Raw genomic sequence first — 15,603 nt, 5'->3', positions numbered from 1 at the left:
CCAGCAATAATTAGATGTACAGTACTTATCGAAGTTATTAATTAAGCTACGATAATGTTTTGTACAGTATACATATTTGATCGTCCTAAAATTGATTTAATATTTGTTTCTATCTTATCGAATGAATTTCTAACGATAGCTTGTATTAAGCAATGCGTATTTTGTAAGAATTGCATGTACTGTTGTGTTCGGGATAGTCTTAAATCAAAATATCCTAGCGGGGTGCAATTCACCACACGACTGTAATTTGATGGAATCGGCTATATTCGTCCCAGTTTACAGCTGATTACAAATACAGCAACAAGAACTGCAGACAGTTCTGCCTGGTTGACCACAGATTTCTGTTCACACACCAACTTCTTTAGAAATATATATATATATTATATTCGAAGAAAATCTATTTTTATCCTTAAATTCGTATATTTACGTTTTACGGATATATATTATTTTTAGCGAAAATTTGTATGTATTAAAATTAGTCAATATATATTTGTAATAAAAATTTCTGTTATGTCTTACTTAAAGTTGTTTACACTAAAGTATTTATCGATAGTTTTAATCCGTACGGTTCAGAAACATAGAAACGGATATTTTCCAATATCATGAGTTTTGCCATCTGGAATTCATACATGGAAGGACATAGAATAAAAATCTTTATGGATTTTCCTTCATCTTTTTTGATTTTTGTAGTATCAACTGCGAAACGTTATTTGAAAATAGTAACGATGAGAAATTTTTTTTGCAAATTTGTTGTTGTTTAAAGAAAAAAAAAATCGAAGTACAGGATTATCTGTGCATTTCCTTAGACTTTACCATAAGAGAGTCGACTGCGAAACATTATTTAATATCGAAAGTGCATAGTTTTGCTAGAGAAAAACGGAAGAAATTTTAATTTCGAAAAGTTATTTTATTCAAAAGTTTTAAAAGTGAAGCATTTTATCCCTTATCGAGTTGTCAGATTATGTATAAATTAAACTTCTCTATAAAGTTATTTCCGAGTGTGAAGTAGTAGAAGTGAGGATTAATTATTCCCTAAACAACTTTATTCTATCTTTCTGTTAATTATTTACATAATTGTCATTAAAATTAATCGAATAAAACTTTCAAATACGAAGAGGTTTCAAAATATACACAACGAATTCGTAAATATATTTAATATTTAAAACATTAATCGATAAATTTATTTCAATATTTAACGGTTGATTTATTAATTTTAAAATCCATTCGATTAAATTAACTCCTCTTCGATTCGAAATAATTTTATTGACATTTCATTTAGACTTAATTCGTGTATATATAATGATAAATTTATCTAGCTTTAATTTTTTTTTAAATCTCAATTAAAATACGCACAACTTTTCCCGTAAACAAGACTTATATAAAGCGTATTTCTTATTTAAAAAGGGTTTATCGTAACGAACCGATTCGTCGATTATCTAATTAATACTGAAGCGAAAAAGTTTATCTTTTTTACTATATTATGAGGAATATTATTTAAAAAATGATTAACCAATTAGATATGATTTCACTAATTCTTGTCGTCGACCGATAGATGATAATTATCGGATGGAGTAGACTTTCTTAAAGTGAAAATTTCCCTATAAATTCAATAAAAAACGAAATATATCATCGAATTTCTTCTTTGATTTATTAACGATTCCGGTCGTAAGTTGATTTATTAAAATAAACTAATTAAATGACTTCTTAATATTTTATTTATTATGATAAATTTTATAATGCAATTAGAGTTTATCGTAGCTTTTTGTTTTTATTGCCGGATCCGCTTGATTACATATTTATATAATCGAAGACGATGACGTGACTCTATTACAAATGTATTTAATTGCCTTTCGGTCTTTGCTTATAATTTATTAGAAATTGTTTTATTGTAAAGATGAATTTTCAATGAGATTTAGTGAATTTTATCTTATCTAAGTTATGTTTTATTAAAATATACAATAAATTTTGAAGAGAAATCTCGGAGAAGATTTTCATAAAACCTTATTTGTATATTATAAATAGTAAAGTTAAATAAACTTTATATTATTAATATTTTATAACTTATTGCTGTTTTATTAGTCGGCCAGAAAGGTTTTAACATCAGCGAGCTTTAAAAGTAAAGTCATTAGAATGCGTTTGAAAGACGGTGGAATCCCGCATTTCGTTTTGCTGATAGTTGTTATTGATTGGCGATTTCATTGTTAGCAAAATCATTGTTTACAAAAAGGTAGCCGAGTATTTGAAGGGATGGGCCGAATATTGCCGTTATATGGGCAATGTGAAATGGTTGTTCTATTGAGGAGAAATATAAGCGTTTACCCGGACTGAAATCATTGCGGCTTACGGTGACATTTTACAAGCGTTGGATAGGGTTGTAGACGGTGTAAAATATGCATTCGTTAGTTGGCCGCCTGGCTTGGCCCGTCCGAAGCATCCGTCTTCTCTCCCGTTGTCGCCATGACGACCAGTCACGTGACGGCGCCGCTAGAGGGAGCCGGCGCACGCTCCGTGCTACAGCACATCCTGTCCCCCGCACACACACTCAAGCACAGCCATGGCCGTCGTCTTAGCATCTAAACCATGTGTAAGTGAAGGTATCTGAAAAACTCTCTGTACCTGTGTGTTTCTCTTCTCTTCTCGTTGTCGCCACCGGATCCGGCATCTCTCTGTTTTATTTGAATTTTGGACACGACAGGAAGTGACGTCATTACTTGTTGACTGGAGTCCAGGTGGGACTTAGTAGCGGACAGCGTGCGATACCCTAGATTACATAGCGTTTATTATCAATAGCTTCTTAAGCATGCCGGTGGGTAGTATTAGTTAGTAGCGTGTTTGGCTTCTCCTTTCGTTCGAGCGCTACGCGGTGAAGTGTCATTACCAGGCTACGTAGTCGTCCCGGGTGACAATTCCAGTCTAAATGTGCGTTTGACGTCTTGAAGTGGGGGTGAGAAGTGTCGGAGACCTAAAGGAATAAAAAACCCGAAGGAGGAGGGACGGATAATAGCGTGAGAAGCTACAGGTCTGGTCTCTTCCATCGCTGCGCTATGCTCCAGCCTCGCTTCAACTATCCACTTCGCGTTATTTACAAGTCAAATTTTTCGTCGTTCTTTTCTTAATTATTCTATTTTTAGTCCAATTCTTTATTCTTCGTTTATAAAACCGTCTCCTTCCGTTTATTTTTAATCCCAATCTTTTGTGTAATGTCTTCCTATAGTGTAAGAAAATGGCTAAGTTATTTATTCTCTTTACTTATTTGCCATCGTCTGGAATGACAAATACCTAACGGAATATCATTCTGACGTCATAATACACCCCCCGATGTAAATTGGTAAATTTTTATACAGTTTTTCGTATATTTCTGTCTTTCCATATGGAACTTATCTTCTCTTCGGAAAACGCTTTTTAGTAATTGTAGAATCGCTATTGGTATAATAAAAAAGTGCAGGAAGTTTTATCTGTAACGATAACATTAACAACAACAGATTTTCTCCTAAGATAACTGGGAAAATCGTATTAGATTCGCATTGCGAAGTGCGGCTATTTTAACCCAAGTATCAATTAATTTCTTAGATAGAGCTATTTATTCTCGATAATTAAATTTATGAATCGCTAGTATTAAAATGGGATTTTAATCATTACTTCGCAAAATTTTTCTTCACTTAATAATAATTATAGTTTAGAAATGATTATATTATTTTCATAGTCCTACGTTATCATTTTAATACGTTGGCCGTTGGATAAAATCATTAAAAAATCCCTCTCCATCTTATTTTTAATGACTGTTTTTTCCCATTTCTATCATAGAAGAGACTGTTTAGAGGATCAGATTTCCTCCCTCTCCCTAGCTTATTAAAAAAGTTCTATTTGACATTTTATATTATTTGTGTTAATCAAGTAGTGAACATTCGAACATTTGGATATTTTCATGTGTAAAGCGGAGGAACCGAGTGAAAGCAACCAATGGAAAGAGGTTATTCAGTTTTAAGATGATATAGATATTACTTTTTCATGAAACGCCGGTTAAATTGACTTACGTTTCAGTTCCCAACATAATTTCACGGATGAGAGACGTACTACTTTAAAATATGATTCTTTATAAAAACTTTTAAATGATTTACTACGAAAACACCGCAGGGATTTTAACTAGGAAGGAAATTACGTATTTATTATATATTATAATTCATTTTATTCCTAATTTTATTTACAAAACTATAACAATATTTTTTTCTCCGGGATCATATATATAGCAATAAATTTTAATAAAACCGAGATTAAGCTAATTTTAAATTCTGACCATTTCTATTATTCACAAACCAATTTCCCTAGGATTAAAATTTTACAATCTTTTTAAGGAGTACTTATAATATGGCCATACACCGGACTATTTCTTAGATCAGTTTGGAAGATTCTTAATAATTTAATTACTTTATAAGAAATTCATCTTAATTTTTGTTAAGCCTTCACTTGTTTCCAGTTTATAAAAACTGTTTTCCATTAAAATTTCAATATATTTTGGTTAGCAACTTACGTACTTTGTTTTTACTGGAATGAACCTAAGTAGGCACTGCAGAGGATTAAAATAAGTGCTTCTATTATTAATACAGTAATGGCCTTTCGTTGCTTTAAATTTGCAGCACTGTTTTTATTAAAATGATCGAAAAAACATTTTTTCTGACAGATAATGAATTAAATAATTAATATATTCTTCTCTAATGCGCGCATTTTAAAATTCGAGCGGATATTAAAAAAATTTTACTTTGTTTCGAATAATACGATGCTTCCTGTAGTTTAGAACATCCGATAATTCATTTTATCGGGAAAACTTTAGTAAAAGAATCATTCTTTCGTATAATAATCGTAATTTTATTTGTTAACTGACAAAAGATAACATACGTAAATTGTGGGACACGCCTATAATCTATTAAAGTATAGAGTTAATTAATAGGTTAATTTTTATTTAGAGTCTCGTCTAACGATGCCGTAAAGATTTATCTACAAGAAAATTGAAAAATATTCTCTCGAAAATTGAGCATGTATTAATCATGTTTGATGTAGAGCATTTGTCTATGCCGTTTTTATTTTTTATTTTTTTTAAATAAAAGGCGTTTAATTGTAAACGCTAGAAATAAAAATCATCGGCGAAAACCATTGTAGTAATTGTTAGAGAAGTGTTTTGGAAAGCAGGTTGTTCCATGTCAACATGTCGCTGTTTCCACTGGCGCGGAATTGTGGGAAATTTTCACGGGTGATAAACTTCAGTGCTTCTATAGGATGGCAAGTCGACGTCTGGGAAACTTTTCGAAAGAGTAACACATATTGATTTCCGGATTATGTCGGAAACTAGGCACGTGTTGACGTTTTTGGGGGCAAAATTGAACCCAACCAATTGGAATGGGATGACTTGTGGTAGAGGAAAAAAAAACAAGATCTTGCCGTTCTCTTCTTCGGACGATCTTGTAAGAGTTAAACCGAATAATCCCTTGTTTATTCCTCTTTTCTTGAATTGGTTTTACAACAAATGACGTATCACTTGTTAAAATTTCTCGATTTATTAGTTTCGACGTTGTCGAGTTAATCTGCGGAGTAGTTTCTTTGTTCTTTGAAGGCTTAAAAAAACAATTTAGCATTTTTTTTCCTTTTTGTTTGAAAAATAGAAACGTTGAAATTCTCCTAATCTCAGTCAAAATCGAGAATATAAAAGAGAATAGAACTGCGCGCATTTATAACCGTTTATGTCCGAAATCAATTTATTTTAATGAAAATTCTTTAAAATGAAAAAATAAAATAAAAATTTTATTTAATATTTAAGCGCATTGGAAGAAAAAGTAAATGCAATTACCCCGTAATTAAATTTTAATAATAATATAAATTCATAGCATAATTAAATATTCTCTAATGTAAAGAATTTAGCGATTAAAATAGTAAAAAGTTGACTCTTTACTAATAACTCGACTGACTGTAAATATAAGATGGGTTAATTTAGGATGCAAAGTAACATTTGCATCAAATTGCTCGTCTCAGAAAACTCAGTGAAAAAGTAATATTCTGCTTAAAAATCAAATTTAAATTTTGAAGAAAGTTTATTAAAATAAAACACTCGTCGTTGTCGTCGTGGCTGGTCGTTCGTTATAGATTTTAAATTTTATTTTAGTTCTTGGCAGCTTTCTTTACACCTGATGGAGCTTTTAAAATTCTATATTTTTCTGGAGAAAGAGGCAGTGAAGTAAAATGGAGTCAATCCGAACAACAAATGGAACAACCGGATTATTCACTGTCAGATATCGCACTGCAGCGAGGAGCTGTCTGTCAAACTCCCAAAGATGTCCATCTCTTGTCAAGGAACGCCCCCGAGATATTTGTTCCTTCCATTGTTCCTTACGTTTCTACGGCTTCCTATATGGATTTTTCCATCAGTCGTGTCGAGCACAGCCCAATGCGTACAGATGATCGGCTAGCTACGCCTGGATGCCGTCTTGCCGCTCCCGATAACAGGGTTGCTAGGTTACTCCAGATAGCCTGTTGCTTTGCCCTACTGTACAAACTTCAATGTTGTCAGAGTTCACGTGTTACCAATCGTATCACAACTTTTTTCTACTTGGTCCGATTGCTTTTTTCCTCCATTCCGTATCGTACTTCTCCACGCGTGCAACTTGTGGGTTGATTTTTCTTATAACCAGCAACCGGTGGCATTGTTGTTGCACTAATGTGTTGAAACGGCGCCAAGAGAAGAAAAGATCCATTTTTCCCATCCCGGAGTCACGTGACCGCACGTGGCTTTTCTTCGGCGGGTGAGGAGATGGCAGTACCGGTCATCCATCAAAGCCGCCGAGACGCGGGCCGTCTGCTGGGTGTAATTTAATGGAACGCCTTCCTTAACGTAGTAGAAGCGAAGTAAAGTCAGATATTTCCATAATTTACATTATCCCCCTTCTTGTCGGTGGATGGATCATTACGGCAGCTATGGCTACTTTCACTTCATTTTCTCGGCCGGCGTCGTGGCAGCGTTTTTATGTTCATAATGTCCGATTCAAACGGCTCCTCCTTTCCTTAAGTTTGATTGCAGTCTTTAAGAAAAATTATCCCAGATTGATGTACAAGACAGATGCGCGTTATTTACGACATCCGAAGGTGATTTTAATTGGGAGAAAAGGCGACACGCACTTCACTCGTCAGGTATTCGATTCTTTTCAATTTAAAAAAACCTACTTTGTGCCTCTAAATATACAAAAAGTGTCGGAGCGGCCGTCTGGGTGTCTGGGAGCGAGATAATTTGTCCATCTCACGCTTAGATGACAAAATCCAAGAAGATCAACACCGTTGCTTTCCTTTCTTTCTGTCATAACAAGTTAGAGTTATTATGAAAAGATGTCGTTGTATCGGCTTTAGTTTCTTTCTATAAAAATCAATATGTTAGCCAGTTGTTGCTATCATCTTCTTCGCTTTAACAACTTTTCAATCTGCGAGAGTAAATCTTTTCTTTTCTCAGCTACAACTTGATTTGCAGAGTGTCGATGAGAGACTGCAATCCTTTTTTCGATCCGTTGTTTCTTGCGAGGATGCTGCAACCAACTTGTTGAACTAAGAAACTATTAATCAGCATCCGCGTACAGTACTGACGTCAGATTATTCATTTTAAAAAATCGTCTCGGTGTATAGAAACAATTTAAAAGCCGACACTTTTAAGAACCGGATATCAATAGACGAATATTCTTTTGATGTGTCTCGCTTCAAAGGATTTACGCCAAAACTAGAGGAAAATTCCTTTTACGAAGATCCAAAGCGATCTTCTTCTGAATGCGCTGCAAACGAATGAATGCGTACGTTTCTAATTACATACCCCGATCCGAAGCTCTCAAGTGACAAAAGTGTGTAATTACTTCTATAATTAAACCAACATCCTCGGCAAGGATTAAGGGTTAGCTGGTGTCAGCAGAAATAACCCATTTGCGATTCTAGTTTTAAGAGTGACTATATTGTGAATAGTGTGCAATTATCGACTTACTATTTCTTTTTCGTTGCAATCTTCTCGCAACGGAGACGCTTGACTGATTAAAATATCAAGAAATAAAAATTTCTAATTTGTATTACCGAAATTACAAAAAGTTTTTTTGCATTTCATAATTAACTGATTTTCATATCGTTTGTTTCTTCGAGTTGATTACGTCGATTGTCGCGGAGAAAAAGAGACATTATTATGTTTTCTGCTCTCTACGTCATTCTCCTTTAACCTGTTTCTTCATTTATGTTTCTTCCGAAATTTCCTCTATCTTTGATTATGTAATAAGTATTGCAGCGTCGAATTACTCCATTTATTTCGATAGGATGTCAACGGCAAGAAAGTTATCGATTATAACAAATGAAATGAGCAGTTATTTTAGTTTCGGGAAAAAGAAGTCTTTTTTATCACCTCGTCAGAAAGATTGTTTTCCAAAGAAAAGATGTCAACAGACATGTTATATGTGGCTAGAAACGATCCGTTGATTACCTGGGTAGTTTGTGACAAAGACAGGTTACTTCATCGATTATAGTTTTAGCCAGACTTTCGGGAGTCTAGTACCGAGTTAGAAAGTTAGTACAAAGCCGACTCAGCAACCCCCCACTTAGTTTGAAGGGAGGGGAAGACAGTCGGTGCCATTAAATTATCTTCACGAAGTGTATTCTCTCGTCTTGATGTTTTCGCCAAGTTTCCGAGTTGTTAGAATTCTGTTCCTGTTGTCTTGGCGCCTCTTACCGTCGAGAATCGCTTTGGTTATACGTGTTTCGTTCTTCTAGTGTTTCTAATGACGTCACATCGACATCCGGTGTTCGTCATCGTCCATTACTTTCACGCTCGAATTTTGTTGTAAAACATTTTCGGAGGCGGGATCCCGAGATATACGTTACGAGAGGAAAATCCGGTTAACACGCCTTCGATGGCGCTGTTAAAACGACGTAATACCCGATTTCATAGTTTGGAAAGCGACTCGTATTAAAGAAGATTGCTGGCATGTGTCTCTGGAATAGTGTAATATGTGACTCACAGATTACCAAGCTTGTAAAATGCATTATACATCAGATGTAAATATTTTTGGATATAACTTCTGGATGTTAATGCCTCTATCGAAATCGCTGCCCGCATTTGTTAGAAAATATTAAAAGCTATGCTAACAAATACTCTTCGACCACCGGCGAATTTTGCATACATTATTTTATAAATGTTACTCCGAGATGTTAAGATTATGTAAAAAGACCAAGCCATAAAACCATATGCAATTATTTTGGTTTCTTTAATAATTGCGGTTCAATCGATGGCCGTTTCTTTAGCGCATGCAATAGAAAGAATTGACAGTTATTGCGTCGACGAACTGACGTTTTGTCAACTTATGTCAACACGAGAAGTGGCTATTTCTTTGAAATATTAGTGTATAAAACGAACTCGATGTTCCTATGTATTTTATATACGTGTAAATAGTTGAATCTTTGAAGTTGGAGATATGGGATGAAACGAACCATCTCGGAAAAACTTAGTATAAACGAAACGAAAGGCCGCGTGAAATTCTCTTTAGCAGGACGGTTACGGAAGATGAGAGTCAACATGAGGGTATTATCTCGGTCTTTGTTTGTTGAGGCTTCACTGTCTTGTTTGGCATTACAAATTGGATGCGGGACATCATTAGTATTCGAAGAAGCAATTATCTTACAAATACAGAATGGTGTGGAGACGTGGTGTTTATTTTACTTCGCTTTACTTTTAAAAAAATTGTCTCTGACGGTATGCTAGCAATGTAGTTAATGATTGGATACGTTTGATTTTATGCAGACAAGAATTCATGTCCAGTTCGTTAAACCTCAAGAATCTAGAAACAGAAGTTGATTCATCGCCTCCGATGTAAAAGCTACCATTTTTTCTCTCGCTACTTATCTGAATAATGACCCAAGTTTTTAATTATTGCATTTAAAAAAATTTCTTTGACTAATGAATAACTTCTTTATGCAAAGAACTACGGCTCGAATTATTTTTATGTTACCTAATGTTTATGTTTTGAAAATAAATCTCAAAGTGCTACGAACAATAAAACGTGAAATATTGCCAGATATACATAGTTAATTTATAAAAATGATAAGACAAAGTCTAAAGGCAAAGAATTCGATTTAGTTCGAAAAATAAATTGTAGTTTCTACCAGTTAGTTATTTTAAAAATAGAATTTCGGGTCAAGATTATCATTCATGCCGAGAATTATGAATTGCTTAACAATGAATTATTATTCATAATTGCCGGAGCTGTCTGAAAACATTGGAAGCACACTTTGTCTAGCCTTGTTAGAAATGTAATTATCTTACCTTTTAAAATTCATTTATCTGAATTCGTCGTAAAAAGACGTCTATCACCGTTAACGCTAAGAGTACGGATAATGAGATAAAAATAAAAGTGTCAGAACTGATTAATCTGTACTTTGACGTTGTTAGGGAATATCATAAACTATCTCCGTACACAATAGAAATTTCGAGTCCATCTTTCCTCCGTAACACGACAATTTCTGGAGCAAAAAACCGATAACACAAGTTTGTTATTAATGACATCAGATATAATACACAGACTGCATTCTGTGATCGATCAGTTACGTCGGGACAACAAATTTCGATTGATTTCTCTCGGTATAAAAAACACGCCCGGGTTTAAATTTAAAAATGTTCACCTGTGGCATACCAGAAGCACCTGTTCTTTAAGGGTGGAGTACGAAGAAGAAAACGGCTCTATATTTATATCTTATAAGCGTGACGGTTCTATTTCACGCCCTACAAAGACAGTATATTAATGACAACAGACGTTAGTTGATGGGAGATGAGGGAATTATTACCCTACTATATCGCTTATGACGTCATTGGTCGGAGCTAAGTGGATTTTGGAAGTTGGCCGATAAATCATCGACCACCCCATCTACTTCTCGTCGTTTGGTATCCTGGGCGTCTCTTTCATCAAGTGGCGATGCAGTTCACGGACCAATGAATATATTCTAGAAAAGGAACATATTCGAGGAGCAACGAATGGACGACTTCATCATTCTCACCAGGTGATGGAAAAAGACGTTAGCTCTCACTTTCAATGGTGCCGAACCGACCCGACAGAAAAATGAACGCCAATTAATTGCATCCAATGTGTCGGATCCCGCTACCTAACGGCCGCCGGCTTTCGGATACGATAGGCGTGATGCTATTTTACAGGCAGTTAACGCTGTTGGAGCTGAAGTTATTCGCTAATACAATATACATGTGTAGGTTAACAGCCTCTTGCGGAAGCATGTATCGATGCACAATGTGATTTGGTGGCTCCCAAGCACTACAACGCCGCTGGATAATGTGTTTAGATGCCCATTTGATCTCCACACTGGCTCTGTATCGTATTTTCTATGTTTCTAAAATCGACTACTCCAAAATACTAACAAAAACAATCGTTTCCCTAGACTTTCTTAAATTTAAACTTTATTTTTTATAATGTAGATAATATCATTTTAATAGAAAAGAATTTATAATAATTTTATTATATATTTTTACAGATGAACCGTCCAATACAGGTGAAACCGGCCGACAGTGAGAATAGAGGGGGTAAGTAATTCCTTTTATATTCTAAGTTAAAATTCCAAGTTATGAATGGAATTACGTGCCACCGATAGTAATATTTTCTTGGGACGAGTTTGTAAATAAAAGTACAACATCCATCGTGTAATCCAACAATCCAACAATGGAGAAATGCTTTAGGACTTTATTGACGACGTTCCTTACCGATTAGGGATAGTTGGACTTCCTAGACGACGGTTATAAAGGATCGAGTAATTGTCGTACTCGGGAGCGTTTTACAGTGTACTTTGGCTGGTCTTCCCTTCATTCAATTAGACAAGAGACACTATAATATTGGACTCGCTTCTGTCAACTCTTATATCAACAGAGAGGATATTGGGGACGACTTATTGCCTTACGGAACTTAATGTCCCCAAAGATTTTTACGACGAACTCGACTTTCTTTCTTACGTGTAATCGATTGATAGTGATTGTGAGATATGGCCAATGACTGCAAAGAATTGTCGACTTTATAGATTTTAAAAGTCGATTCGTATTGTTTATCAAAAATAGAAGAAATAGTTTCCAAACATCGGTTTAATCTACTCTTGAATATTCATTTCGTGCTTAAAACGAACATTATTAATAGAGAATTTTTCAAAATTCTTTTAAACAGCTTTTGTCTGTATTAACGGAATAATTTACGCTTAATTTCGTTGATGCAGGAAAAATGGATGAACTTCCCTTAAATAATCATAGATAACGAACAAAAAGATTAATTTATATCCATCACTCGTAATATTTTCTCATTATTTGGGGTGGAATAACGTCATTAAAACGTCCCGACTTAGTCCGTCGCAGGCTGTGCTCCAAATTGCTTTCGTAATACTCGCGATCAAACGAAACTCGCCACTAATCTTTATAGTCCATTGATACTCTTGGAGGCTATGAGATTCTACAATGTTTTGGAGATTTTTTTCTTTTTTTGAAAGGAATAAAACTTTATAATCCACAACGCGTAGTCGACTGCTAGAAGTTAAATAAATCACTCCAGAGTCATTCTTTCTTCCAAACAAATGTCAAGCTGAAAACATCCAACTACATTCAGCAGTTTCTTTGTAAAGTGAATCCAACATCTGTAACATTTCTTAAGTTTTATTTGTTGCCATTTCTTAAAGGAATCAATTCACTTAAATTGAAAATATATATATTTTCTTGTTCTTATATGATTCTTTTAGTTTTGTTGCGTGTGTTTTTTTGTGAAAGTTATTTTTATTTTTCACAAAATTTCGATGCTTATAAACGACATTTAGAGATTCATTTGTAATCGAGGAAATCGGATAGAGTCGAAATTTATTATTCCATCTTCGAATCGCGCTTCTTGCAAAATGTATTCAGAAATAGTCGAATCTTCTGGGTACAGTCCAATATATTGAAATAATGTGCCTCTCGAGAGTATATTTACATCTATATTACGTCCTACAAAGTCTATTTGATGGGTGGAGACGGTGACCACTACACTCGTGGGGCGTGGGCCACAACCAGATTACGAAAGGATCCTAGAAGTATTGTGTTGTTGCTCTATCTGTTCTTTAATCTGTAATCTGGTCTTACCAGATCGAAAGTTCGTTATTGAACGGTCATTAATCAGGATTTGTCTTCATTTTTATTACTTTTGGGATAATTACTGAATGTTTTATATATTAAAATCGCATCTGTTTATTTAAGAAACGACAGAGCATTTTCAGCTGCAGTAACGAATGCTATAATTCCTTAATTTCTCCTGTTAATCTTCCTAAACGCATGGTTGGATAGTTTAAATAATAACGTGAAAGGTTCCGTTCTTTGGATTTACAGACTTAGTTGGCGCTATGAATTATAAGAAGCTTATTGGTTAGCTTATCTTCGACTTCTGCTGGTGATTGGTGTTTTCCAATCGATATCCTGCACATCTCGTTTCCTTGATTGATTGAGACGTTTACGCATATTGCCACCTAAAACCAGAGTAAATCGGTGGAGAAAAAACGCAAATTAACCTATATTTTTCAGTTTAAAAATTCAGATAAAATTACGCTTAATTAAATAACAACTTTTAGCGTTATTTTCCGCATTTTTCCTTCGATCTTATCAACTTTATTTTTACTTGTTGGCATTTTATCAATTATCTGACGTAAGAAAATATCCTACACTTTGTAAAGAAGCTCTTCCATTTTTGGTTTTTTTTGATTAAAATAATTATAAGTTTTACAAAGTTAATTATCTATAGTGTTATTTGATCCTATTTTTATGTAAAAACTTTCTTTCGGTGAGCTACGGTTATTGACCAACCAAAACGATTAGCTGCAAACGTTTTTTAACTTAATACGTCAATTAGACTTTTCATTTATTTATGACGTTTCGATATTTATAAACATCAATTAATATAATAGTAATGACGAGACCCGAAGCGCCCTTTAATTTATTTATTCTTTACTTTGTGTAATCGATAGTTTTCTCCATTAATTAATAGACTATTCCGATGATAAACAGCACAAAAAAATATCCCGAAAAAAGAGATCTTAGCTAAATTACTGTTATTATTAGTTACGTATATCGGGTAATTTAAAATTGTTTCATTAATCGATTAGGGAGAAAATAATTTAGAATTAAGAGTTTCGATAATCGAATTATCTATCAATTAAAAACTAATAGATTCGTTTCGATAACGTTAATGATATTAAAAGCGTACTAGAAATTAAAATTAAGGCTCTTTTCCGGGATTGATTGTATTTAATTCGCTTCTGCTGGTTGTTTCATCGAATGTATTAAACGTCAATGTAGTTCAGAAAGAAGTGATTTCATTACATATTCATTTGAAAAGTAATTATAAGCACACATTTAAAGATACTTTTTTTCCTTTCACCCCGTGAACTAAATGTGATATGGTAGAAACCGATGTTTCTGTAATTCTCTACATTGATAAGAAAAAAGTAAGAAATTATACATATTCAATAACTCTATAACTCTTCAAGTATATTAATTCGCCGACGTAGTCGAAAAAACTATCGAAGAAAACTTGCAAACTGCCACAAAAGATTCTACTCCTTTCTTAAACACCTCGCTAGTTTTTCTATGCCACATCGACGAAGATAAGGAATTTCTAAATTAAGTTCACTTTTCTTGTTGTTGTTCTTGATTAAAATCGATTGACGATTCTGCCAAAAACTGATCTCATTTAAGGACGAAAGCCTTTTTTTTTTATCTTCCCATTATTTTTCCGCAAATTGTTTTATATAGCTCATTCGTTTTCCTCAATTGGTCGACCAAAGACGTTCATATACTTGGATTATATAACGACTCTTCTTCTCTGTTTCTGTCAGATATTCTGAATAATAAGGTATTTGAACTTTATAATAAGATTACCGTTTGTATAGATTCTAATTAGACCTGAAGAACTTTCTAATGACGGTCTGTTTAACAAAGAAACGAATCGTCGAAATGGAAATTAAGCTACTTTAATCTTCGAGTTTAATATAAAAAAAAGAAATAAATCCGAAAACTAATTATTTCCTTAAAAATTATATAGATATTTCCTCGATAACCTGAATTAGATTTCTTCTTTATTTATGTCGGGATATAGTAGAAGGCCATCAGAAATATAAATATTGTTTGCATTGAGCCAATCATCAACGAATATTGATTCCAACTTTTTGCTGCGCCGTATTTGTGACATAATATGCTAAACTGGCATCATCAGGAGCTACACGAGATATTATTTTACCTGAAGGTACATGATCATTTCGACTGATTGCACTGGCAATCTACGTATTGCGTAGGGTTGGAGCAACAAGTCTCTAGCGATTTAGATATATTTACTGGTAGATGGTAAAGACACGATAGATTTCCCAAAGCGAAAGAATCAGATGATTTTGGCCAAATTCATTCGAATTTTCGAAACAATAGTAATTCCCCGAAGTAGTAACTTCCAATAAAACCCGTCCAAAAAAACACGCAATACGAAGTTTATCTTAAGAGAAGAGGTCGATAAAAGGCGATGGGATTGCTAGTCTGGCTTATTATTTACATAT

At 34.0% G+C, this 15,603-nt stretch overlaps 1 protein-coding gene across 1 annotated transcript in view; it reads left to right on the top strand.

Annotated features, from left to right (window-relative positions):
- LOC136989063 (CUGBP Elav-like family member 4) overlaps nucleotides 1-15,603 on the top strand; it is a 263,922-nt gene that overhangs the window by 75,121 nt on the left and 173,198 nt on the right. Inside the window, 1 exon segment of the mRNA XM_067287154.1 lies at nucleotides 11,536-11,584. Within this exon segment, the coding sequence (XP_067143255.1) occupies nucleotides 11,536-11,584 (49 nt within the window).

Source organism: Centruroides vittatus, unplaced genomic scaffold (assembly GCF_030686945.1).
Source record: "Centruroides vittatus isolate TY-2023 unplaced genomic scaffold, ASM3068694v2 scaffold_435, whole genome shotgun sequence".
Taxonomy (NCBI): Eukaryota; Metazoa; Arthropoda; class Arachnida; order Scorpiones; family Buthidae; genus Centruroides; species Centruroides vittatus.
This window is presented reverse-complemented; position numbering and strand designations above follow the sequence as displayed.